Here is a 21134-nt window from a genome sequence, read left to right on the forward strand (position 1 = left end):
CTGCTGCCCGCAGTTCACTATCACTTCACATGTAAATGAGACTTTTTTTTTTTACTTAAGTTTCTCTTCCAAAATAGGCACACTAATACAGAGGCACAATGAGCCCCTGATGTTGTTTTAATGCTTTTTGTATTCTCTAAGAGGTTTCAATCCAGTTACATAAAGTTATGGTATTGTTTTTAATTCCCAGGTTCCTTTTAAAATTAAAATTTACTAATCCCCTGGGCCACTGCAAATCTTTGAAAGCAGAATAAAGAGTTACATCAGTAAAACTGACCAGCCAAAGACAGAGCTAAAGGAAAAGTTAACTGGGGAGGGAGGCAGAGAGGCTCTTACCTGTGGCACGCCACTGTCAGATTTGTGGTGAAGTTTTATCCTCTGAGCTTCCAAATATTCTTGAAATGGCTTCTGAAGAGAAGGACCTATACTTGGAATAGCACTGATGCAAAGTTCATCCCAGAGAACAAGACAAAATAGGGGAAGAAAAAAAAAAAAGAAAAAAAAAGAGATATATGTATATATATATATATTTTTTTTTTTATAACTTACCACTTGACCCAAACAGAACAAAGTTCAGACTGAGCTACAGCTCGGAAGGGTACTGCTACTTGGGAAATCATAACCACAAAAATAAAGTGAATTTTATCTTTTAGCTGGTATTTCAGAAAGGAACGTATTTCCTCAGATCCTCAAAAAGCATTTAAAAAGAAAAATATTTCAGAGCAAATCAGCGGTAATACACTGGTGGTAAGACAGAAAGAAGCCGTGAGCTAGAGCATTTCCTTAAAGCCCGGGAGAAGCCAGCTGAGGCTGTGCACTGATGCAGTGCTGAGAATAAAATGAATGACTTCTCAGAAGTCCCACATTTATCACCAGCAGTTCCTGTAAGAACTGGTTTGAACCGATTAATAAGGAAATGACTTGTGCTTGTGTCATCCCTCAGTTAAAAAAGAAACTGCTCGCCCTATGACTTGCCCCTATCTTCTCAAAGAAGACGGCCCCTTTCTCAAACTAAGTCCTTATTAGGACAATCTGTGCGTCATCCTTACCCAAAAAGAATGCATTAGCAAATTCTGCAGGCACCTCCCACAAGTCAGTGATTAACAAAGGAACAAAGAAAGAACTATGAACCCTGTTCTGAATCATTTCATGGTTTATGGCAGATGACTTGCACAAAAGCTACAATACGTTACCAAACACCTTGTTCTTACACTAACGTATAAAGATCACCGATAGGCTTGTGGCACTAGGAGCACTCCCGGACCTCCAAAGCAAAGGTGTTAACGTGGGACAGGCAGAGCAGCCACCACGTTCCAGCCTGCAAACACCGCAGCCGATCCAGACCCCAACCAAAACCAACGCAGGTGATTTTTCTTTTGATCTTCACACCACACTATTTAGCAGGAGGTGCGAGGAGCTTTAGAAATTGCCCCGGCACACAAAAAAGCTGAGGTGTTACACAGAGAAATTAAATTACCCCCAGCAGCAACGGGTGGTGGTGATGCAAGCGCTATCTGAGAGCACAGTCCCAAAGTTTAATCCACGTTTATACACCCAGCGCTCCTAACAGGAACTAGGGGAGATTCCCCATCGCTGACAAACACCATCTGATTTTCCAAGAGAACTGGTTTGTTGTTTTTTTTTTTTTTTAATATTAAAGAAATTAATATGATATTCTACATTTTAAAGTCTCCTTAAATTTCATTGCTACAGTTCTCATTCTATTATTTCAGGGAGGATTTAGGATTCAGTCACCAAGACATACACAGACAGGATTACAAACCCATCACCTCCTCCCTGAATGGCTGCTATTGCTACGTGGGGCTACATCTCAAATTATTTTCCTCAGTCTCCTGTTCTGACATGATTTTAGCTGTTCCATCCTATAGCCCAATTCAAAAGTAATAGCTTTCTAATCTTAAAAACTTATGAAAACGCACAGATTCAAGAAACAAAACAGCTCACTCTGAAATTTATTTCCTTTACTACAGTCGGGGCAAATAATTTTTTGAAAATATTGACTAGAAAAAGAGCGTGTCCCTCATGATTCACCATAGCGATGATACAAATGGGTGAGTAAATTTTGTGCCTGGAGTGGTAGATTTTCAGCCAAAAAAAAGTGTTGAGACTAAGGCACGTCTAGTACACATTTTACATAAAAACACGTCAACTTTTTACAAACAATTTCCAGTTTTGCAAAACCCACCCTTAAGAATCCCACTTTATTTGTGGTAAAACACTCTCCTGGTGACTCGCTGATCACAACGAGTCACGGCTTTTTCTGTTCTTTTTTCAAATGGCACTTGGAAGCAGGAAAAGCTACTGGAGGTAATACTTCACTTCTAAAATTTTACATGGGTACAAAGTGAGGAATATTTAAATTATGAGAATAGTGATTAACAGAATACTTATTCAAAATCCTCCTTTTTTTCTCTTTATTTTTCTGAAAACTGAACCAAGTCAGTGCCCAGTGAGCATTAAACAACAGAACAAAAACAAGAAAACCAAGTTCAGATGGCTTGAAAGGATTCGGGTGTATCAATGCTCTATTTCATTTTTTTCCCCACTAAAAGCATTCAGCATCTTCTCTTTGTGAGCATGATTAAAATTAAGTGTATGACATCCCTTTTATTATAGCTGTTTTGAAGAACTGTAAAATCCTGAACGTAAGGACCTTCATTTCTAAAAGTCTGCATCACTTTGCACGTTCACAGACATCTAATACTGAAAAAAAGTGCAGAGGTTTAACTAAGTAAAGTTAAGCACAGCAGCGTCTAGAAAATAATCTCCTCTGTGCACCCACAGAATTAGATATAAAATTCTCGAACTCCCAGCTCAGAGGGTTAGTTCTGGTTACTTGTACCCTTTCAACAACATTCTGTGATTTACTGAACCAGCCAACTTATTTGTCACCTAATATCGAAGCATAAAAATCATTTTATGATCTGTAAATTAAAGAATAAATCCCCCAGTTTTCATTTAGTTAGAACTGAGTGAGAGGTTCCCCTCAGAAATATGAAGTTCAGCTCAGCAAGGCATCAAAGGGGAAGGGGGGAGGCTTCAGCCTGGATCTTTAGGTGCTACACTTCAGCCCAGAGGCAGGTAAAATGCAAAAGGAAGAGATTTGCATCACAATTCTGCGCCACTTAGCACTGACTTTAAGATCAGACTTTTTTTTTTTTTTTTTTTTTTTTTTTTTAAAGTCTTCAAAAGGCTACCGCAGTTTCAGGAGCCTCGATGCAAACCACAGGCACCTTTACACATCCGACTTGAAGGAAGATGCTGGAAGATAACCCCGTTGTAGGACAGCCTGAAACTAATTCCTGGCATTTTCCTTTGAAAATAAAGCCTCTTGTCTTTCAAATAAGGAGTAGGAGAGGATGACAAAAGAAAAGAAACTTGGCACACCACAGAACTGAGCTCAGCCACGCTTTGTAGTCTCTATCTGCCAAAACAGAACACCCCCAAAAAAAGACCCACACCATCCCTGTAAAAACGTAGGTCGTAGCGAGCTGCTGGGGGACTTCACCTTGAAGCAAAAAAAGTCATTCACTAGAAGAAGTTATTCAGCCAGAGGTTGTCTGTCAAGCAATGAACACGTTTCCCGAGCTGCTCTCTGGTTGTCACACAATTTGCAGTTAGCAGCGAGGTGGCTGCACTGCTGCTGTGCTCCAGCCCCTCAGCACAATTCAGCTGAAGAACAAAGGCTGGCTACAGCTTTACCAAAAGATTCTGATTTTATTTTATTATTTTTTTTTGAGAAAACAAAACTTTGCAGATATTTTGATCCATTAGTAACTTCAGAAAAAGTTAAGCACTCAGCTCACAATTTGCTTTAACTCACGTTCATTCTCTGCTAAAATTAAATGTTTCACTAGGAATTGAAAGTTCAGACAGACTTCAAAAATTTCACTAGTCTTTGTTAGAGCTTAAATATATCAAAATCACATTTTAGTAAAAAAGATTATTTGCAATGTAATGCACACAAGCACCCATCAAGAATTTTGTTTTCACTGCTGAAGCCTGTTTTCAGATGCATTACCTGGTGCTTGTAACTGAACAGATGCATCTGCTCCTCCTCTCCCCTTGTTATTGTTAATTAAGAGCCGTGATTTCTATCTAAATGAGAATGTCATAATAGTTTTCCACAGATAGAACAGAATTTCACAGCTATCTGAAGCACCACACTACACAGACTACACAGCCAGCAGAGAAGTTACAGGATTTGTTTAAAAACACACCAAGGGTGTGCATATTCTGACAGTATTAGCCCTAAAACTTATCCCGGTAACAGTGAAGCTGTTTTCTATAGCACTTTGTGCAATTCAGTAATTTGCTTTCAGATTTAAAAGAATGACTGACAATATTTGAACCGCAAAGGCATGAAGTGGTAGGAAAGATTTTTAGGAAACTTCTTTTTGTAACAGTCTTTTGAAGCACAGGAAGGAATTTTCTCAAACACGTGGACTAAGCACCAAGTCCAGAGGAAAAAAATATTTTTCCTATGCTAAATTAACAAAAATCATCAAGTTCTTCAGTACTCCAGTCAACTCTGCTTTGCTAATATGAAAACTAAACCAATTTGATCATACTATTCGCACTTTTGAAAGGCAAATTTATCATCTTAATAGATCATAAAGGCTACAGGTTATCCCCAACTAACAAATTTCACAACCCATAACCTTCAGTCTGCGAAGGTACAAGTAATTGCAAGCTGCACTAAATACTGAAGCACAGGTCTGTATCTAAACGCCCCATTTGTGAATCACTAACCACTGCTAACATTTCACAAAATAATCAATTTACAGTTGAGGATACACAGTTTCCATCTCCAAAAACCCCCGCACATGTGCGTGTTTGCCCACTTTTCCAGAGACAAATGTTAGAATTAGCAAATGTTTTAAGAAAACTACCAAGTTGCCATGGGTGACCCCCATTTTTAGAAGATGAATATGGTGCCTTGTGCTGCTTTTTTTAAATGTTAATAAAAGTTTCATTTGTAAGAGACAGCAAGCGATTAAGCAGCTGATTAATTTTAAGCAGTTCTTAAACTCCATTTCCTTTGACTGAAATTAAAGATGTCAATAAGACCTCCAGTGGCATCCAGTTCTCAAATTTTTACTCTGTTCAGCAGCTCACGGGAGCGACTGGGATCAGTCCCTCAGTTGTGATGACCAAGACACGTTAAGCTCTGCTCTGTGAAATCCTGGAAATCCCTTTTTATCATGGCAATGACCTGAAGGGAAATCGGAACCGTAAGCAGTGAATCAATGGCACACACACACGAGCCATCAGGCTCCCAGGCCGAAGCCCTGCTTGGGACGGTGATGCGGCATTGAATCACAGCCCCAGCCCCGTCTCGTAGACGATCTCCCTAATATCCACAGCTTAATTTGGAAAAAATGTTTAACTTCACACGGGGATTGATTTTGTCAGGCTCTCTGGCTGTCAAGTGCAGCCCAGACTGCCAGGGTCTGGGGGACACGATGTCACTCCCCTTTTGCTGAAGTCTGGCTATTTGGGCTCGGCCAGCTACAGCAAAACATCCTCTTAGGAAATGCCGGCACTCCGATTCAGAATGAAGACAACAGGGAAGAATTTTTAAATAACAGCAAACCAAACGAAGAGGAAAATTTCATTGTGTGTTTTGTCAGCACAGCCCCGCGCACATTCACTATCTCATCCTGCTGTCCGGGAGCGAGCATGGCCTGAGGCCAGAGATTATCTCCTGCTACAAAAAGGGAGTTCAGTGGCACTGAAGAATGCGATGAACTGAAGGAGGGAGTGTGCTGGGATGAAGTCGTCCCTTCCAGAACCTCCAACTTTGTTTTTTTAAGAAGTATTTCAATTTAAATTGGAGCAGCTATTGACAGCCAGGCCAGGGGACCAAGCACAGGCTCTCACCTTTGAGCAGCTAACAACAGCTGCATGCAAAACAGCAACAACCATCGCACCCAGTACCCATTCCTCCCACACTTTGGGGTCTGCGTTTGATTCACACTTCTGTGTTCCCCATAAGAACATGGCTGAACTCCATCCTGCAAGCATCATGGCATTAGTAGGAGGCCCTGTGTTTGGTTATCTCAACTCTCCGTCCCCCAAGAGAAACTCAAAGCTTTGCTCCAGCACCACCAACCTCTTAAAAGTTTTATAAAGCCTTGAAAAAGAGATTCTAGTGGAAACGTTTCTGTGCCACCAGACAAGTACAAAGCTGATTAGTTTGCATACTGCTCGCTCTCTGAATAGAGCACCTTTCTTCCTGCAAGTTATCTGAACCTGCAATGGTTAATTTTTTTCCAGACAGTGATCTAAACAGGCTTAACGGTTAGTATTTTAATGAGCTGTCATTTCCTGTGCTGATAAAGATTCTCACAGTATTTAAACCATCCATTTCCCTGAGGCTCAGCCAATACCAGGACCCTGCTGCCGTGACTCAGAACGGACCTCAGCCTCCCGGCCTGACTCAGCCATGACAGATTACGCTGCAGCGAGTCTGGCCGGGCTCCCAAGGTGCCCGTGGCTCAAAGAGAGCATTCACAGCAAACCTGGGCTCCAAAACCAGAGGGAGTAAGCACAGCTCTGGCATCCCCCACTGCCGCTGTGGCTTCAGAGCATTTGGTGACAGCTCACTGCGCCCTGCAGCCACAGAAAGTCCATCGCCTTTATGGCCAGGATCAGCAGAGACACTGAGGGTTAAGCCTGGCAGATTCACTTGGTTTTACAAGATGAGGAAAGAAAATATCTGACTTGGAGATTACTAAGCTAAAATTGTTGCCCGTTTGACGTCATTCCTACCTGGCGCTGTGCTCCAATACCCACGTTAACCAAGCCGCCTGCAAAGCATTTTCCTTGGGACATTCTGTTACGCTAAGGCCAATGCTCTCAGAAGTAGGAATTGCAACATCTCTGACCTGGTGGTTCTTAACTCTGCTCCACATTGCTCTTTGTAAGGAAACTTCTCTGCATTTTAAAGATATAGCACGATTTTGGGACAAGCAATTTATAAAAGAAAAAAAAAAAAAGCTTGCTTGTTTAAACCCTACAAGCCTTTTGCAAATAAACTTTTTATAATTCTGCTGTGATCCACTGGAAGGTTTTCAACACCAAAGCTACTCAAATTTCATTCACATCTGTGTCCCTTTCAAGACGCTGACGCCTTTGTTGTGCAGAGCTGATCTATTGTGCAGGGGGTGTAGTACGAGGGCACGGTCCCACAGGTTTCCGATATACCTGTGGGAGGGGAGCCAGTGATTTATGGTACCGAAGTGTCAGGTGTGTTGCAATAAACTTCCAAAAGCACTTGTATCTCAGGAGATTTTAAAGTCACTGCTCATTTATCCACATGCTCAGCCATTTCAGGGTATTTTCAATTGATTTCTGCTACAGAGGTCTTAGTTCAAATGCTGATTGGAAACTCTATTTCAAAATACCCTGTAACAAAAACAGGATACGGCCACCGGATACGGACTTTAGGGCACATATGCAAAACAAAGGTCCCCGAAGCAGAAGGTGTGGCTGGCAGAGCAGGCCTGGCCCCTGTGCTGCTGCTGGAAAGCCGAGCGCTGTAAGGCCATGGAGGTCACCTGGCGGGGCCGTGCTCCGTGGTCATCCCCTGCTGAAGGCCCCCAGAAGGCAGAGGAATTGCAGGGCACGCTCTGAATCAGGAACAGGACTTGTTCCACCCGAGGACATTTTATTTCTGGTGCAGCCCTTTCTGACTGTAGCTTCTTGACTTGCTTATATTCTAAAGAAATACCCTAAACTGATACTTTTTTTTTTTTCCTTCAAGAATTGTGTACATCTTGAAGCGAAGTTTCCAGTTACGTCAGTCGCCATAATTCCACTCGCACTCCTTTCCTACAGGGAACATCGTGCTCCTTGCAAGAATCAGCTGAGATTAAGCCGTGAAGCAAAAAACTACAGCACAGCAAATAGCAGCAAACTGGTTTGTAAAGGCAAGGGTTCAAGTGCCTGTTACCAAAAAACTGTTTTGCTTTAAGACATGCAATTATTCAAACTGGCAGCCGTAACTGGTAAGCATTAAAATTTGTTCCAGAAAAACACCAGATTAAGAAGCCTTTCAGTACCACTGATATTCTGGGCAGCTTTTCAGGTGCGAGCTTGTTGAATTAGAGCTCCCAGCGTTAACAGGGCTTACATGTCTCACCCCTACAGCACGGCATTAAAATTAACTTCTAAATCTGTGGAAGTTCACAATTTTATTATTATTTTTTTTTTTATCATGCGTTTCACTGTCTTGTGCTAAACTTCAAATTACTTTGACGACTCAGTTCATTAACTCATTGACTAAATTAATTTCTACTTCTCTTAAAATTAGCAGAACATCATTTGCTACGGGCAGCAGCTCCCTTCTTTTGCTCCAAGACTTGCCTGCTGCAGCCCAGGATCACTTAGCACACCGGAGGAGCTGCTCCTGGCACTATCAGGGTGCTCAGCAGGGACGCTGTGCCCGCAGGGTGTGACTGTCCCGAGGAGATGCACCCACACCACTTGCCACTGAAGTTCAGCTGCTTCTGAGGTGGAGGCCACTGGGTGCCCACTGCTATATAAAACACATTTCTGAATTTTTTAGATTTTTTTTCCCAGGTTCCAAAATGATGAGCTCGTTTCCACCAAATACAAACAGACCACGCTGAATTTAAAAGATTAAATTTTTCTCATTCTAACATTTACCCCAAATTGATGGCAGACGGCGGTGTGGATGGTATGCGTGGTGTGAGCTTTGAGTACTGCTTCTTTAGGGAGAGTACTGCTTCTTTTCTGGGAATTCTTCATGTGCATTTGAAACTACCACTTCAAAGAAAATATGTTCGTGCTTAAAAGCAACGTGCTTGGTGTGCCTTCATAAACAATCCCGCAGTTGTAGGTAAAGAACAAATTAAGTGAAAAGCCTTAAGAGACAGAAGAAAACCCACAACACATATGATAATTAAACATTTTAAATGAGCTCAGCATCCAAGTATTTTACACGGATGATCAATAAGTGACGAGAATGCAAGACAGAGCTCTTACATGCCACCCTTCCTCATAAAGAGCTCATGAAAGTAATACCACTTGGGAGAAAACACGATCCTCTTTGAGCATTTTTGACAGCAATAACACAACTTTAAACTATTAACTGGTAGAACAGGTTGATAATTACCGGCCTCGGGTAGACAACCAGGATCTTTGGCTCAGCTTTGATTGCAGGACTCCTGCAAGCTTCGGTTTCTGAACCCCTTCCATGCCCCCTTCCCCTCCGCTAGCACTGACCCCGCTCTATACCACGGCTTGCTGCAGCACAGCTGCTGCTTGCCTTGCTGCTGCCACCACCCATCCTTCCTATCACTTTTTTTATACTGAATAATGCCAATATTTTCTTTCTTTCTTTTTTTTTTTTTTAAAAAAAAAAAAACAGCTTCTCAAATTCACACCCCTTTATTTCCCTTTTCTCTCTACATTTAATTAATAGAAAGAGTATTTTGTGATCCTTTTGTATGAAGGCCTAGAGAGATGTAAAACCAAATCACCCTGAATCCTATTAAAGCACAGCATCCAGTAACAAACGCAGACGACTACTGAGCTACAGGCAAGCTCTACAGGTAAATCATTTTTGCTTTTTAACTAGGAATCACATAGTTAGAGACATTCCCACTGGCTTATAAAATCAGATATTCTCAGAATCCACCTCATATCTCAGCTTAATCTCCTGTCTAGATGCTAGCTGTCCCACACATGAATATAGTTGTTATTTTGAAGTATCATGCTCAGACATTTCCTATTGTGTAAAAGCAGTATCTCAGACAAAGGTCTTAAGGCATATTGTTGGATAGAATTTGATTAAAATTAAGTTACTAACCATTAAATAGATCTATATTTTAATTTAGTTTAATGCAAGCTATTGTTTAACTTATTCTATACTTCACTCTAGAAAGAAATTGATGAGGTAATGCTAGCAGACAGATTGGGAGAAGTCAAGGATACCGGGACATTCCAAAAATCTTACTGTCTCTCGAGAACATTTTTTAACTCTGACATCAACCATCTAATAAAATCTGAATCCAGCAGAGGTCTTGTGAATGCATTCTATGTAATTGGAGGCAAAATTATCTCCAAGACAGATGAAGTAGGAAAAAACTACTAGTTTTGGCTCAAAGATCTGCAGGATAAGAAATCTTTGGAAATATACCTAGCTTAGTAGCAGTGTTGATTAAAAACTAGTAGTAAATTGTCTGGTGTGATTAATACTACAAAAATCTAACTAATGATTGTTGAAATTAGCCACATTTCTCATTTTCTTCTTTAAAATATTGAAAGCAACAAATCGATTTGGATGTTACAAAGCAGACGCCCAGTCAGAAGATCAGGAAGTAATAAGGTCAGGATTTGTTTCATTAGTAAACAACCCTAGAACGTTTCTTTTAACGATCCTTTTTCTTTGTATAGCATTACTACTTCGAGTCTACATATTTTAAAAGCAATTATTTCCAGACACTCCTCTCCTGAAAGTGTTCTCGAGGAGTATGGCTTTATTTTTTTTTAATTTGAACTCAGCTATTAAAGTTTGGGTAGCAAAATATCAATCAGTTTGCCCCACATGACAAGTGAAAGACCTTGGAAAAGGAAAAACTCCTTTAGGATTTATTTGTTATACCCATATTAGGTTAAAAAAAAATATTATTGAGATCTAATTTGTTGGATTACCAGGCTTTCACTGTTAACATCAACACTGGATTTGTAAAAGTGCACAGAATGTGATGACTGAACAGGTAGATGAGGCAGAAGTCTGGCACTTCAGTCTTCAATCATCAGTCAAGCCCATGAAGGCAACATCTAATATATTGTTTTAATATATATATTTAAGCAAAAACGCAGCTAATATCAGCTTAATCTTGTTTTAAACCAAGATTTTCACTTGAAAAATAAAAAACAGTAATCAATTACTAAAGAACTCCAGGGAAAAAAAAGACAAGCTTTCTCAAAATTGGCACAGTTTACCCATGAAAATGCTCATTTCTCCTACGAAAAATGAAGTTTAACAGACTGGAGATATAATATTACATAAAAAAACTTTTCAGCCTGACATTTTATGACAAATTTAGTATTTTATATAAGGCAATTCTAATTATGTAAGATGTTTATCATCATTTTGAGACACTGCAAACATCACAACAGTCCTTTCAGTTTTTGTCACAGGATCCCAACACAACACTGAAAAAAAGTCAACAAAAACCAGTGCATTTGCACTCAACAAGTGTAGCAAGCTATAATTAATTGCTGTATCGTATTTTGGGGTGAAAGTTAAATGTAGATATCAGATATTCAGGCCATCTGACCTTCAATGCTATTATGTTTCTTGAAGCACTTGAAGCCTTTCAGGTGAGGAATGAAGTTGCATAGAAAACCTGAGCTAGCAGTTAGCCAAAGGTGGCACTTACAAGCAAAGCACAGTTTTCAGCACATCTGATTTAGCTCCTCCAGTATTTTTCCACTTAATGAGTGAAGGTATTAGTGTGTTAAAGAATTACTCACCCAATTAGGGACACCATCTGCTCCACTATATGTTTGCTGAATGTTATAATAACGAAAAGTTTCTGTAGGAAGGAAAACGTCAGTTAGAGAAATGTTTGATCAAAGGGGAAGCAAAGACAATGGTGTACAACAATTTATGTTCTTTTCCAATGCAACTGCTTCTCCAGCACTTAGTTTTCCCTTCACTTTTCTGTTTTTCAGTACTCTTTTCAAAAATAGGCAGAAGAGAGCAAAGCTATTTACTTTATTATTCTATTTCCTCATAGATCTCGTTTCTTGCAATGTTTTTGTAGCCTGTGTCACTAACCATTCGCATCCTCCCCAAACTTAAATTCCCAGAAGCCCAAGGTCATTTTACTCCGTCAACAATGTTTTAATGGAAAAACAGTCAGCACTGTGCAGAAAAATTCACATCCCATTACACAAACACACGGACTTAAAGATCACAGAGATGAAAAAATGATAGCCCCCTTGTTCACGTGCTTCAGAGAGAAGCAAAACAAAGAAACACCTAGTGAAGAACAAGTAAGAGCCATTGGGTACCTTCAGAGAAGACCAACTTCAGGGAAGATAGATAATCCATTGCATTAGAGAATGATAATTTGAAACAGAATAATTTCAGTAGAAGACAGTTCTGTAACACATGGCTTATTTTCCACAAAAAACAAGTGTCTGTAATTTTACCTCTCCCTTCTCTTCTGTCATGTTAATTTTTTTAAAATAGCTTTTGCTAATTCCTTGTGTCACATTCAATAGCGTGTTTGTTTGCAAAGAGCGAGCAAGACTACGTCTAGATGTACCTATACACACAAACAGTTCCCACGGTCTCCTTAAATGAATTTAAACATGATCTAATGAGAAGCACATTCACTAGTATGGAAATAAGGGATGTGATAACAACTACACAAAAATGATTTTGTGGTCCAGTGGAAGAGACCAGTTAAAAGCAGCTCCAGGATGGCCACTGCAGAGTCTGTTACTTCCTGTCTAGAGAAAGGTTTCATTAAAAACTTGTTCTGTGACTGTTACATTTCCTAAATTCCAAATTGCAGCAAGATCACTGAAAAAAAATAATCAAGGCTATTGCACAAGAGTACACTTGAAATACAACATCACAGAAAACAGAATTCTAATAGCTAAACATATTACAAAATACGATGATTTACCAACAGTGCAAGAGACTGGATTTTTTTTTTTTTAATCTTAAATTTTATCTGGGTGTAGAACACTACGTTCCATAGCAAACAATCTCCTATCTAAACAAGGCAAAAAAAATTAAAGGAATATTATACAAATACTAGTTCACTTTTCTATGTTGCCAGAACAAATTCTAACAGCACACAAGCTTAAAAGCAGAAAAAATCAGGGAACACTAAACAAAGCATAGAGGAAAAGTGTTGCTTTCACAGTAAGTGAAAGAATATTCAGATTTATTTGTTACCTTCTGTTTGAAGACTACACAAATAAAACAACCATTTACCAAAAAAATGAGAACAAAGAAGGGGTGGGGATTGAAGTCTTGTTCAGGGCAAAAGGAAGAGATTTTTAAGCAGCTTGAGGGTAGTAGGCAAATAATTTTATACTACTAAGCTTCTGCTTTTTTAAAAAGAGTGACAGCAAAGATTTCCAAGCAACAAACCTACAGGCACTGCAGAGTCCTATGGAGATATTTTAAGCTGAAAAGCTCAGCCTCTAGCATCTCTAACCTACCGCTGAAAGCTCAGTCTCTAACCATAACTGTATCATCAATTATATCACTCTACTTGTACTAACCACGCTGCCAGCAATTAACAATTGTCAGGGAATCAATACTTCATTTTTTATTTGACAAAATGGTGACACATCTTAAAAGCAAGACTCAACAATTTTTAAAGCTACTTGAGATTCTGATTGCCAAATTCAGAACATCCGGTAAGACTCTGAGTTAGCAAGAAAAATCAAACAAGCCTCTCTGAAATCAGGCCCTTTCATAATAACATGGATTGAACAGACCAAAAATCACTAACCACGCCTGAAAATTGCAGATGACACTTCCAAAAACATACCCTTGGAGTGCCTTCTGCAGGGAGCAGGGCCTGGAAGGAGCACGGCTCTCTCTATACATTCAGCTGAGGGAGCATTTAAAAAGTGCCGCTTAACTGGTAAAGGCTAGTTGCAGTGCTCTTTGAAACGAGTATTTGTTACCAAAAAGGCAAGTTCATTATGAGTACGAAGTCCTTTCAGTCTGGTAAAAACCGTAGGTAAATAACTTGGCTAACCACCAATTTCCTGAGTGGTGTAGGCAGCGAGCTCATTAGTTTGTAGCTATAAATTATTCAGTTGCCTCAGTTCTAAGTGAAGGAGCCTAGCAGATTCTTTATTGTAAATCCTCCGCACCAAATTAATTTCCATTACTTCAGGTCAGGAAAGGAGACTCCAGAATTCATTACGGAGTAACACAGTGTAACAGGAAAAAAAAAAATAAAATAAAAAAAAAGAAGAGAAGTGTTCAGCCCAGAGCCCTAAGGGAGCTGTAGCATCTACTTGCCTGGATGTGCATTTTAATTACTGCTTTCCCAATCAGGGTGGCACCAAAGAAGGTCCAGAAGGGAACCAGAAAGTGTCCACATGTTATCCCGGCCAGGTCAAACAGAGGGTTTGGAATCTGTAAAGTGCAAGGGAAAAAAGCTCCTGAATTGCAGTATTTAACTTAGAAGAACAGGAATACTACAGACTCTGAAAAATGTACATTTTCCCCTTCTTCAACTTAATTCAAAACTCTTGTGTTTTAATACTTACAAAAGTATTAAAGTTACACCACATAACTTAAGTCTCAGAGACTTAACGAGACAATGTCCCAGACAACTCCACTGACAGTCCCTCCTCGCCCCTTGACTTTAAAAGAGCTAGCAAAGTTTTCCATCTGAAACGCACAGAAACCACAGTAAAGCCATTTTGAGTGATTTATCAAATTTTCTCACTGACAAGCACATCACTCCTGGAAGCCAGTGTTCAAAATTATCTCCAGTGATTTCCATCTGAGAAAATACATTAAAAACTGGCATTTATGGTCATATGTATCCAGTTTAAAAGCACTGATTAAATTTTATTAAGCATATGCATTTCATTTAAAATTAGAAGTTGTTTTTTTTATTGTTAAATCCTTGGCTTGACATTTGGTATTGTGATACTATCTGTAAAATATTTTTGAAGTTAAACCAAGAAAGAATCCAAATTCCAACCTTTCGCACTCAGCACAAGGGCTCTCGGTCTGAATAAAGGGAACATACCCCGTGTGTTTACAGTAGCAGTGCATCACTAATATCCTGCAGCACTTGGGTTGTTTTGTTACACAAACAAACAGGGAGTGTAGATATTTAAGCCTATAAAGAATAATAACTTTGACTGACTGAAATCTGCGAGAAAGCTTACGAGGGTTATACTTAGCTGTTATAGACTAGCAATTCAAATTTATGAGCACCCACAACACCACCTGCATAGGAAGAAATCTGAAACGGTCTCTAACCATGCCCCGAAACGGTCTCTAACCATGCCCCACTGCAGCTAAAGTGATCCTGTACCTCTGACAGCTGTCTTCGGCATAGGAGGAGGCTGGTAAATTATTTACTTATGCCAGTGCCAGATAATTTTGCTCTCCTGAGCCAAGTCTGGTCTAGGTCTCCAGTAAGTTCTTTGTTGGTTGGTTTAGTTTTTTTGGTTTTTTTTTTTTTTTTCCCCTCTGGTAAGTTCACAGCACATTTTAATGACTGCATTACTCTCACCACAGAGGGAGCAGCATGCTTTAGGTACAGGTAACTGTGGGTATCACCAGCACGTTAAACATAGCACAGTAAAAAAGTTACTTGAGTCCACATTGGGGTGTATCAGCAGGTCAGTGAGGTTTTCTCTTTGTTTGCTTTAAAAAAAACAAGAACACCACACATGTGCAGCACTGAGAGCTGCCCGAAATGCCCAGAGATGGGAGGGCAAAGTCTCCCAAAACACAGCAAGGATCTTGATCTCTGCCTCGCTCTGCTCCTTCCCACAGCTGCCTTTACACAGGAATTAGCTTCAAGACAATAACACAGTTTTCTTATTGCCACTAAACATTACATTCAGGTGATTTCACTGGATAAATTCGCAAAGCTTTAAGCTCAATCTGAGTTTTCACGTAGCATTTAGAAGCCATCCCTTGACATGCAGCCAGGGCAGCCATTACATTGGCACTTCACAAGCAAGTTCTTCTCTTCCCTTTCACTAGTCACAGAAATACTTTCAGCTAAGATACTGTTTAAAATCCAGAAGTAAGAGGGCAACAATAATGTGGGCAGGAAAGGAGATACCTTCTAGCACAAGGAGAAGCAGCAATGAGCAAGAAGAGCCCTGAAAAAGTCCAGAAGCTGGTGGGGAAATGCACAAGGGCAAGCAGCACACATGGGGGGTGCCTTCCTCCTCTACAGGTGCAATAGAAAGGGACAGCTTCAAATCCCTCTGCTTGTTTCAGTGCCTCTCCCTTTTTGCTGCTACTCTGCCTTTATTCTGTAACCACATTTACAAATCCTCAGGTGCGCTGCAGTGGATCCGTGATTCCCCATCCCTCCCGACCCACAGCAACCTGTGTAAGCAAAAGGAAGCTGGAGCTCAGAGCTCACTGAAGAACAGGGCACCAAAAGTAGGGAAGAAGTTAAGCAAATACTTAAATAATACTAAGCAGGAACACTGAAGAGCTTACACATCTCCCCTCATGTCTAGCAACTCCTTTCTCACGTTCCCTACTAGCCCACATGTCACCTTGTCCAGCTACCCCAGTAACTCATCCCTGCCGTCCCGGAGCTGTTCTCATTACACAAGTCAGACCAAACAGCCCGTGCCGCGAGCGATGTCTCACAAGATGGTGACTAGAGAACAGTGAGTCAGAGCCAGCCAAGGAGCAGTCTCAGAGCTTACTGGACGGAAAGATTTAAAGAACAGCTTGTAACCTACGTGCCCACTCTAAACAATAAGACAGTTCAAAAGATTCGTAAACAGAGGTTGTGTGCCAGCAACTGCAATCAGCTTAATTCTTTCCAGCTAACACAGGTTACTTGCATTTGAGCAAATAGTTAACATTGTAATCTCTACAGTTTAGGAAACTAAGAGGGACTCTAGACAAGTGTGGAATTAATACCTCATCAGCTGAGCAGCTGGCTAATGGTTGTGGTTATTCCAGAAGAATGGGATCACAGAGAACCTGCAATCCCCCCTTTACTGTAATCACATCTCTGCATTTGTGTGTGGGAGGGAAGAGCAAGGCACGTCATTCCTACCGGTTTTCATCAAGCTTCCAGGGAGAGGTTTAAACCTCAAACAGTGTGGTATTTTCACACTCCAAAAGAACAGTACTAGCCTACTTAAAACACTAAAATAGCATCAGTGGAGATGCTCACACATCTGTGTTAGAAAAAAAACACTATAAGTAGTCTGCAGTTCAGATAGCCACTACTGAAATGCTCTCCTGCATTCTGCTCTCCCTGGTTCTTAGTAACCCAAAGTCACCTCCTAAACAGATTTAGGAGGACTACTATGGACAAATATCCTGGTCAGGCTCTGTACAGGAAGTTTTTCCACTCTTTTAATTCATGTATATCTTTGAATCTGAACATGTCGAGCACTGTAAGATACAGGACACGCATCTAAAGAAATAATACAGCTCCAGCAGATACTAGAGGTTAACAGCCTAGCTCTTGCTGTACCCTGCCAGGTAACAATCTGGGCTGGGAAAGTCACAAGAGGATAGCTGTCAGGGGAGCTAGGGCATACAATTTGATCTGCCAAACACCCACTAACAGAGCAGTGAGCATTTGCCTCTGTTAGAGAAGACATGGCCTCAAACTAATGGCAGGAACATGCCTTGTCTGAAACAGAAACATCAGAAACTTCTTCAGTTTTAGGAATTGCTCTATCTTTCAAAAAAAAAAAGCCACCCAAAAACTCAAGGGATCCCTCTTGCACAGTAGCACAAGTAGGACTATTCTAAATTCACTATTTGTCAAGGAGAATGAGTGTCAAGAAGCCCAACGGTAAAGCTGATGAAAGGGATAGCAACTGTTAGCTGTGCATTTATGCAGAATTCCCTGGGTTTGGTACTAATCTAGGACTGGAGTTTCTCCATGCTATTGTACTCGCCAGTACCACAACCATCCCACATCCCTAAGCACCACAGAAAACACAGAAATAACAAACAAGATGTGAAGATTTATATGGACTCAAATAAAGCAACCCACAGTTCACAGCATTAACTTCGCTGCAGTACCATCTGTGACTACAACCCCCCTGTTAGTGAAATGAACTTACTGAAGCGCAGGCCAAAATGCCGAAGAACCCAACTTTCTGCACCAGGTTCTGGACAGCCAGTTTAGCCCGGGAAGCAAAATCCTGCCAACAAGAAAACAAAGGCATTAATGAGGCAAAACCCCAAATGAACACACCTCAGAGTGTATGTGCTTGCAACGTCCTCCATGCTTTGGGATTTTCCGATTTGCAGTTGGATGAATTTTTGCAACAAAAACAAAGTCAGTTTGAAGTTCTGGGCTTAGAGGGAAGAAAGAGAAATTGACGATGCTTGGTGTGAAAATCTGACCACCCACATGTAGTGAGTTTTTAGTTTTCCTTACAGATTTGGTTCGTCAAACTCTGCAAGTGGCACTAAGTTCACTTTACTATGGAAACAGGTTTCTAGTACTTCTTTCCACCTCTCTCTGAATTGCCAGTGCCACTATTCCACTATTACCTTATTCCTTAAGCAAAGAGAGGGAATTAATTCCTTCAATACCATCTACAATGATAAAAAGGTACTTTCTCAAAACACAAAGAATACAATATGCCATTATCTGTTTGCAAACCCAGGTTCTTTTTCAGAACAGCTAACTCTAGGTTCTCTCTAAAGCAGGTCTGTAAAGTTCATTAAATCTGTGGAGTTAAACCTAGACTACTCGAAAAGAAACAAAGGTGGCTGACCATGTAACATCTGAGCTATTCTTTATGAAGTCAGACTATGAACATGTTGCCTACTTTAATTTTGTGATCACAAATTTCAAGCATATTCATGGCAAACTCAAGAGTCTCAAAGTTTACCACAAATAGTAAACATTTTTGAAAAGCAAAAATAAAGATTTCTCACAAGCAGCTTAAATTCATTTGAATGTGAGAAGTGATTTCAGGAGAATAAAATTCTTGCAAAGTAAAACTGTCCAAGAAGTTAAAAACAGGGTCAATGTTATCTGCTCAGGCTTGGCAACAATAGTTACACAAGGCTGAGTATCTTTGGTAAAAGCTAGCTTTAAAAATAAATTATTAAAAAAGATTAAAAATCTACCAATATGTAATGAATATCTAATATGTAATGATTTTCCAGGAACAATATTCAATGATTTGTATGTTGTACAACACTGTTAAGATAAATTTAACAAGGAAGTACCACATCAGTAATTAATGCAAGATAACTACAAGATAATCCAGAAGAATTCAATTTATGCAATTTTAACTTTGTTACAATTCTGTTGAAACCATCATTACTCCATACCAGTGCAAGTAAATTACAATTACTTCACATTCCTATTAAATTCTAATCTACAGAACTGACATAACTTTTAATGCCAGATTTAAAAAATCTGTGAGAAGGCCATTTGGTATGATTTTACACTCTTTTCAAGTGGTAACTGTTCACCATTTCAAAGCTTTAAAAATAGTTAAATTCTTAAATTAAAAACAATTATTATTAATATCAGAATAATTATATTATTTATAGCTCATACTTGAACAAAAAAATAAATACTGTAATTTAAAGAAAAAAGCCAAATAAACGAGACTTCCTACATCTTCCACTGGGACATTTTTAACCTGAGGAGAATACAAAAGGCTTTTGGAATATCCTCCACGGGGCAAATTTGCTATCTTCAACCCAGAGTAACAATTCAGGATTACATGATCCAGCCCATGAATGTCTTATTGCAAAATGGAACACAATGAAATATTTACACTGTGTCAAAAAGCAGTTCCTGATATTATTCTATTTAACTTCTAGGATACGTGCAGTATGCACGAATAACCAAAACCTGCTCCTGGGGGGGCTGATCCCAACCTCTTGAGCTTATGTTAGTACAAACAGGTCTAGGGGATGCCTGCCTGAGACAGAAAGTACAGTTTTAATGCTTTTCAGTTAAGAGTGCATTTTTGCAAAAATTGTCATTTGTAACAAAAAACGATAGCTTAGCAGTGAACTACATCCAAAGATCTTGCAACATCAAGGGCAGTTCCTACCCAAACTAAAATTCCCTCATCATTATTTTCTAGTTAGTAAATAAAACCACAGCAAGCTAACATACGAGCACAGATAACGGGTCAGCAGCAATGTCCTAAATCCCACTGAGGATTTAGGACATGAACTGAAAAGGATGCGAGACTCTCAAGTGTGATCACAGAGCTCTCAATAAAGGCAATTAAACGTGGCACACGAAGGGATAACAGGGATTCTAACTCCTGACCAAGTGCAAAAGCAGAAATACATTTTCAGTTTCTCTACTATTTAGTTTAAAAAGTTATGCTTCAGTGTACTTTTTCAGTACCACTGTCCTTTCAATGGCAGATTTTTTTTTTTTTTTGCAAAGATGAACTGAAAAAGCAGTGCCATCTCTGTAGGGATTTCATAAGATGTCTCCTCCGTACTAACAGGGCTGAATGTGACCATGAGAGTTTCAGTTCCTACTTTTTTCACCATTTCACAATGCTCATGGGGTTACAACAACATTTGCACTTCAATAAGCCAATCTAAAAGTTTTCACAGCTCTATAAATCTAATACAGTATATTTAAAACAATACATTATTAATACAAATTATTCAGATACACCCATGATATACTTCAAGGAAGTAGTTTCTAGTCTAATTTTAACATATTTACCCATTATCCTAAGGACTGTATTTTGCTAGGACACTGTTGTATTAATGCTCACAGGCTGGAACTGGAAAGAAACTCTCACAAGTTAACACTGGCAGTGCAGACGGTTTAATAAACTATTTATTATTACAATTACTAATAGATTGTATTAACCTAGTGTAAGCACAACACATTTTTCATCACATTTCTTAAAAATAAACAGCTTCCCTCATGAGATGTCTAGACTAGTGCAAAATGAAGGCTGCCTTAAAACTTTATCTCCAGCAAGACATTTTTTGCTTTGAAAACAATAATCAAAGTGTTGAAAAAAGCCTAACAAATAAATTTGTCTCAAAAAACACTACAAACATTTTTCTTACCTTATTAATTCATATTTTTATTATTATTATTATTTAAGTTTTTACCCAGATTGTTTCCTCAAGTTCTTGTTATTTTATTTTACATTCATTATCTATTATGAAGTGCTCCATGGAAAGCACAGCTACTGCACTTAAAATTTCAGTGAGGAACTTGCAATTTGCCTTCCTTTTTCAAACTTTCCAAATAAGCCAAGAGAGATAACCTTAGGATTTTTTTTTCTTATTTGTCATGATCTAATGTAATCACAGATACAAATAATTTGCATGGCAACATACACATCAGGGTTACTACAGACATATATTTGCAGTTTTTACCCTTACTTTAATGTAA

At 39.4% G+C, this 21134-nt stretch overlaps 2 protein-coding genes and 1 long non-coding RNA gene across 7 annotated transcripts in view; all 3 read right to left on the minus strand.

Annotated features, from left to right (window-relative positions):
- Window positions 1-11520, minus strand: part of RPS6KB1 (ribosomal protein S6 kinase B1) — a 48980-nt gene extending 37460 nt beyond the window's left edge. Inside the window, exon 1 of the mRNA XM_038165785.2 lies at window positions 550-11520. The gene's annotated coding sequence lies outside the window, so the exon portion shown is untranslated. The remainder of the gene's footprint in view (window positions 1-549) is intronic.
- Window positions 1-21134, minus strand: part of VMP1 (vacuole membrane protein 1) — a 64472-nt gene that overhangs the window by 1795 nt on the left and 41543 nt on the right. For all 5 annotated transcript variants that reach the window (XM_072026229.1, XM_027471793.3, XM_072026230.1 and 2 more), the window contains 4 exons: window positions 17845-17925; window positions 14060-14176; window positions 11533-11594; window positions 337-439 (listed from right to left, as the gene is read on the minus strand). In XM_072026229.1, coding sequence (XP_071882330.1) covers window positions 337-439; window positions 11533-11594; window positions 14060-14176; window positions 17845-17925 — 363 coding nt within the window. The remainder of the gene's footprint in view (window positions 1-336; window positions 440-11532; window positions 11595-14059; window positions 14177-17844; window positions 17926-21134) is intronic.
- LOC119713279 (uncharacterized) lies at window positions 15216-16665 on the minus strand. Its single transcript, XR_005260302.2, has 2 exons — window positions 16303-16665; window positions 15216-15965 (listed from the first exon to the last, which is right to left on the minus strand). It is a non-coding gene; the product is annotated as an uncharacterized lncRNA (long non-coding RNA).

Source organism: Anas platyrhynchos, chromosome 20 (assembly GCF_047663525.1).
Source record: "Anas platyrhynchos isolate ZD024472 breed Pekin duck chromosome 20, IASCAAS_PekinDuck_T2T, whole genome shotgun sequence".
NCBI classification, from domain to species: Eukaryota; Metazoa; Chordata; class Aves; order Anseriformes; family Anatidae; genus Anas; species Anas platyrhynchos.